We start from the raw sequence: 6,000 nt of genomic DNA on the forward strand, positions 1-6,000 counted from the left end.
AATACTTAGAGATGGTTTTGTCAGTTCCTTCTTCTAAAATAGACCCTGGTATTCATTGGTCTCACATCCTAGTACAAACCAGGCCTGACCCTCCTTAGCTTCCAAGATCAGACAGGATCTGGTACCTTAGGGTATTTAGCCCCCCCCCCCCCTAAAGGTCTCACTTACACTCACAAAAGCCTCTGCAAGTATAACTGTACCACCAGCAACACATCCCAGAATATGCTTTTCCAGATGCAGGATACAGGTAGCCTTAGGTCTAAGGCCCCTTTGCTGAGAGGACACATGAGCCTGAAACTGGCATAACTAGTCTTCAGAAACATACAATGTGCAGGTAGCATACATTTGCTCCTTCTCCGCACACCCCACAACCAGCTGGGAGGCATTTTTTGAACACAGAGAGATAGCATGCTACACACACAAAAGTAAATCTGCTCCTGTACACAGCCTTCTGTGCTTTGGAAAAGATGGCTGATCCGCTGCTTCCTGCAAACACACCCCTGCACTTAGGAGTGCATTGAACAGTACAAATAAAAACAAGGAAAACCTATTAATAAGCATGTCCAGGTAGGGACAGACTGTTCAATACTAAAGAAATGCCTACTATGGGGGAAATGTCTACAGAAGAAAGATACAGTGGTATTTGCTGGGGTTTGATCCCAGGATCCCAGGATCCCTCGTGGATGCCAAAATCCACGGTTGCCCAAGTCCCATTAAATACAATGGCAGAGTAAAATGGTGCCCCTTATATAAAATGGCAAAAATCAAGCATTGCTTATTGTAATTTATGTTTGTTTTTTTCCAATATCTGCAAGCCATGGATGCTTGAATCTGTAGATAACAAAAATCAATGAAGAGGGAGGGCCGACTGTGCCTACTAACAGGGACAGAGATGTGTATTTTCACACAAGGGGACGAGCAAAGGATGCATACGCTCCTGGTAGAAAATCTGTGATATGTTTACAACGCTGAGAAATGGAAAGATGTTATAATTAGAGGAATGCCTCAAAGGAATAACAGGCAGGAAAGCAATCAAAACGGCAACAGGAGGCAAGACGAAGCTGTGGATACAAGGCTTATTAGAAACCGAATCCAAATCCACCAAACCCAAAGAAATGCGTAGAGAAGCAGGATGCTCAAACCGTGGGGGAAGCAAGCACACTGCAGAAAGACCTTATATACTTGTCTATAAGTCAACCTCATGTATAAGTCGAGGGCAGCAAACGTAACTGTCTGTGCTCACACTAAAGGCTGGGTGGATGAGAGAACGGAGGGGGGTCAGTGCTTCCAGGATGGATTACATCCTTGCCTTTCAACAGGGGATGGTTCCTGTTGTTCAGTAACAGTACAGTACTTACACTGACCCTCGGATAAGTCGACTCAGGCTTTTAGGGTCAATCTATTGACTAAAATTTCTAGACTTATTCAAGAGCATATGCAGTAATCTGGTTCGAGACCGCTTTAACTGCCCTAAGCAAATCTGGGAGCTGTAGTGTCAGTTGTGTCAGTGCCACAACGAGCTACACTTCCTAGTACTCCCTAGCACTCAGCCAAGGCAGTTGAAGCAGTCTCAAAAGGGATTACAGTATATGCCCATGTATAAGTCTAGAAATTAGGGTTAACAATTGACCCAAACAACCTGAGTTGTCTCATCCACGGGTCAATAATCCCCAGACTGGGTTGTCTCTGCAGTGTGTTTTGGTCCGTTGGATGGTTTTCCGAAATCGCCACCACGCCCACAAAGATCTCTCTCTCTCTCTCTCTCTCTCTCTCTGTTGCCCAGATCTTGCCCCAGGAGCAAGGCATGCAAATCCTTTCCAAAGCCCAGGAGGCAAATAAAGACAAACAAGGGCACCGTTAGAAAAAGCAAACCCAACAACGGATCAAGTTATGAACACTCAGCGCCTCCCCCCCCCCCCAAACGGTGCCCTTTGATTGATTTTGGACCGCAGTTCCCAGAAGCCTCAGCTACGCTGGCCAATAGCTGGGGATTCTGGGATCTGTAGTCCAAGATCAATTGGGAAGCACTGGTTCAAACATTGAAGGGGGCTGTATATCAGGATAGGGAATAAGGAGCCATTTGGTCTCCCTTCCTAAGCTCCTAACCCTCCTGGGTTTTTCCTTTCCCAAACACACTCATAACCCTAAAGCGGTCTCAAACTGGGTTATCCCTGCAGTGTGTTTGTTGTTATGATGATGATGATGATGAGCCCTGAGCCAAGGGCAGTTTGAAAGACCTCTGGGATCTGTCATCCCTGCAGTGTGCAAAACCTAAGGGAGGGAAACACAGCCTCCTCCTCCTCCTCTTCGCAGCCGCAGAGAGAGCGGCCTTTGTGCCCTTCAGCAACAAAGGAGAGAAGGCGCCCCTCTCTGGACGCATCCACACTGCAGGGATAACCCGGTTTGGTCCCGCTTTATCTCTTTGTCCAGCTCTCTGCTATGGAATTCTGGGAGTTGGAGTTTGTTGTGGGGCCCAGGGCCCCACAACAAACTCCAACTCCCAGAATTCCATAGCCTTGAGCCACACAAAAGAGTTAAAGCGGCATCAAACCGGGTTATCTCCCCGGAGTGACTCCACTACCTCATACTGGATGTACTGCTTCCTCCACTCCGGGGTGATGTGAGCGGAGAGGTGCTCGGCGAACTTCATCTTGCCACTGCCTTCCTCTCCTTCTTCTCCTCCTTCTCCTTCCTCAGCTTCGCTTCTGAAGGCGGCAACGGTTCAGCGCCGCCGCCCACTGCGGCCCCTCTGCCTCCGTTGCTGCTGCTGCTGCTGCTGCTGCTGCTGCCACCGCTTCTCCTTCTTCAGCAGCAGCAGCGGCCACCTCCGCCGCCATCTTCCCTCAACCCCTTCCCACCCGCCCACCCGACTGACGTCATCGCTGTTGGCCACGCCCAGCCCCTCAAGCAACGCACGCCCCCCCGCCACGCCCTCATTGGCTGCTCCAGAGACACGCCCACTAGGGCCCTCCTGAGGCGACTTCCTTTGGAGCAGTGTTCCCCCAAAACTGCTCTTGGACTTCAGCTCCCAGCGTCCCAGGCTATTGGCCAACACGGCTGAGGCATCTGGGAGATGGAGTCCAAAGTATCTTAAAGGGCACCGTTTGGGGACCATTGACTTATATACTGCTTCGTACTGCACTGAGGAGTCTCTAAGCCAGTGGTCCCCAAACTGTGCTCTTAAAGTCATTTTGGACTCCAGCTCCCAGAATCCCAGGCTGTGGACCAATATGGCTGAGGCTTCTGGGAGATGGAGTCCAAAGTCTCTTAAAGGGCACAGTTTGGGGACCACTGAGTCATATACTGCTTCATACTACACTAAGCAGTCTTTATATACTGCTTCATGCTGCACTGAGGAGTCTCTAAGCCAGTGGTCCCCAAACTGTGCTCTTAAAGTCATTTTGGACTCCAACTCCCAGAATCCCAGGCTATGGACCAATATGGCTGAGGCTTCTGGGAGATGGAGTCCAAAGTCTCTTAAAGGGCACAGTTTGGGGACCATTGGTTTATATACTGCTTCATACTCCACTGAGGAGTCTCTAAGCCAGTGGCCCCCAAACTGTGCTCTTTGAGGGGATTTTGGACTCCAGCTCCCAGCATCCCAGGCTACTGGCCACCGTGGCTGAGGCTTCTGGGAGCTGTAGTCCAAAATCTCTTCAAGGGCACACTTTGGGGACCACTGATTCATATACTGCTTCATACTGCACTAAGCAGTCTTTATATACTGCTTCATGCTGCACTGAGGAGTCTCTAAGCCAGTGGTCCCCAGACTGTGCTCTTAAAGTCATTTTGGACTCCAGCTCCCAGAATCCCAGGCTATGGACCAATATGGCTGAGGCTTCTGGGAGATGGAGTCCAAAGTCTCTTAAAGGGCACAGTTTGGGGACCACTGGCTTATATACTGCTTCATGCTGCACTGAGGAGTCTCTAAACCAGTGGTCCCCAGACTGTGCTCTTTGGAGGATTGGGGACTCCAGCTCCCAGGATCTGAGACCATTGCCCCCCCCCCCCCCCCCATGTATAATGGTATATGAATTGATGTTTGGAGATTGTAAGGAACTAATAGGGATGACAAGTCTCTTCTGAGGGGGCTTCCCATTGCCATTCTCTGAGGCTGAGACAGTGTGACTTGACCAAGGCTACCCAATGGGTTTTCATGGCTGAGGTGGGATTCGAACCCTGGCCTCCCAGTGTCCTAGTAGCCCGTTGTTTCCCAAATTTTAATCCTCCAGATGTTTTGGACTTCAAGGCCCAGAATTCTTGATCGCTGGCCCAACTGGCTAGGGCTTCTGGGAGCTGAAGTCCAAAACACCTGGAGGACCAAAGTTGGGAAACACTGTCCGAGTCCAACGCTCAAACCACTACGCCACGCTCGCTTTTGGTATCAGAGATACCAAAATTGGTGTTGGAGAAATGAAGGCCATCATCCTGGTACTGGAGACCAGGGTTCAAATTCCTGCTGAGCCATGAAACCCACTGGGTGAGCATGGGCAAGTCAAGCCTCAGAGGATGGCAATGGCAACCCCCTCTGAACAAAGTTTGCCCAGAAAAACCCTTTATAGGGTTGTCACAAGTCGGGCATGACTTGAAGGCACACAACAACAACAGATTTTACACAGCCACACCATTTCTGTTCTATTTATCTTCTCACACAGTGTGTGTGTGTGTGTGTGTGTATGATGCTTGAGATTCCAATATCGATTTTAGGGTGACACCTTTATTAGACCAACACAAAGGTAATAGTACAAGGAAAGATAAGCTTCTTAAGGTAAGCTAAACCAAGGTGGAGAGCAGGCAGAAGGCATGTGTGCCTGGTTCCTGTGTTTTTAGAGATCATTCAGCTTAGCCTCAAACAGGAGATGGGCTGGTTTCAGGTTTCATCTTGGCCTGAGAAGAAAGGGTTGATCCCAAATTTATTTGCATATAGACATACACACCAGGAATGGAAAGGGAAGCTCTCAAAGAACTAGAAAAGATCTTGAAGAGTAAAGATATGCAATTAAGCACTACAGTTAGAATCATCCAAGCCACTGTATTCCCCATCACTATGTACAGATGTGAGAGCTGGACAGTGAAGAAGGCGGATAAGAGGAAAATCAACTCATTTGAGATGTGGTGATGGAGAAGAGTGGTGAGGATACCAGAGACAACCAAAAAGACAAACAAATGGATCCTAGAACAGGTCAAATCTCCTTGGAAGCCATGACCAAACTGAGGTTGTTGTGCTTTGGCAACATCATGAGAAGGAGAGAGTCATTAGAAAAGGCAATGATGCTGGGAAAGGTGAAAGTAGTAGAAAGGAAAATTGCATGCCAGATGGATGGACGCAATCAGGGAGGTCACAGGCATGAATTTGGAGGACCTGAGCAAAGCAGTGGAGGACAAGGAGTCTTGGAGGTGTCTCGTGCATAGATAGGGTCTCCATGAGTCGGGAACAACTCAAGAACAGCTGACAAGAACAAGAACACACACACTGGTGTGTGTATGTGTGTGTGATAGATGTTCAGCTCTTTTTGGGAACCTTCTCTGTCCTGGGTGACACACACCTGGCATGCTCAATATTCACTTTTTATTTTCCCTTTGCAGCTCCCACATAATTACATATGGGATGTTCACAGCAAACCAAGCTACTCTCCTATGCTTGGCCTATATAACATACAGTATTTCAGATAATGGATTAACATGTTCATTTCTCTGGCTGGCTAAGGACAATTTCACATCACAGACTGATGAAGAGTGATTCCCACTGAGTTCAATGGGATTTATTCCTAAGTGTGCTTAAGACAGCAGCCATAAACAGATCACAATCAAGAGCTTCCTGATTTAGTCTATAGAGTCATGGGGACACTGTTAAATGTACAAATGAGAAAGAAGACACCATGATGTGGTTGAATGAGGAAGATGGTTCTGATGTTGCTTCTGGACTGGGGTGCCTTCCAGATATGCTGTCTGTCTGTCTGTCTGTCTGTCTATCTATCTATCTATCTATCTATCTATCTA

The 6,000-nt window shown here is 48.1% G+C and overlaps 1 protein-coding gene across 1 annotated transcript in view; it reads right to left on the bottom strand.

Moving 5' to 3' along the window:
* XPR1 (xenotropic and polytropic retrovirus receptor 1) overlaps positions 1 to 2,839 on the bottom strand; it is a 133,332-nt gene extending 130,493 nt beyond the window's left edge. The window contains exon 1 of the mRNA XM_089515910.1: positions 2,582 to 2,839. Within this exon, the coding sequence (XP_089372036.1) occupies positions 2,582 to 2,650 (69 nt within the window). The 5' untranslated portion in view covers positions 2,651 to 2,839. The remainder of the gene's footprint in view (positions 1 to 2,581) is intronic.
* Between the last annotated feature and the right edge of the window lie 3,161 nt (positions 2,840 to 6,000).

Source organism: Sceloporus occidentalis, unplaced genomic scaffold (assembly GCF_023333645.1).
Source record: "Sceloporus occidentalis isolate IW3139 unplaced genomic scaffold, rSceOcc1.0.p SCAF_3, whole genome shotgun sequence".
Taxonomy (NCBI): domain Eukaryota; kingdom Metazoa; phylum Chordata; class Lepidosauria; order Squamata; family Phrynosomatidae; genus Sceloporus; species Sceloporus occidentalis.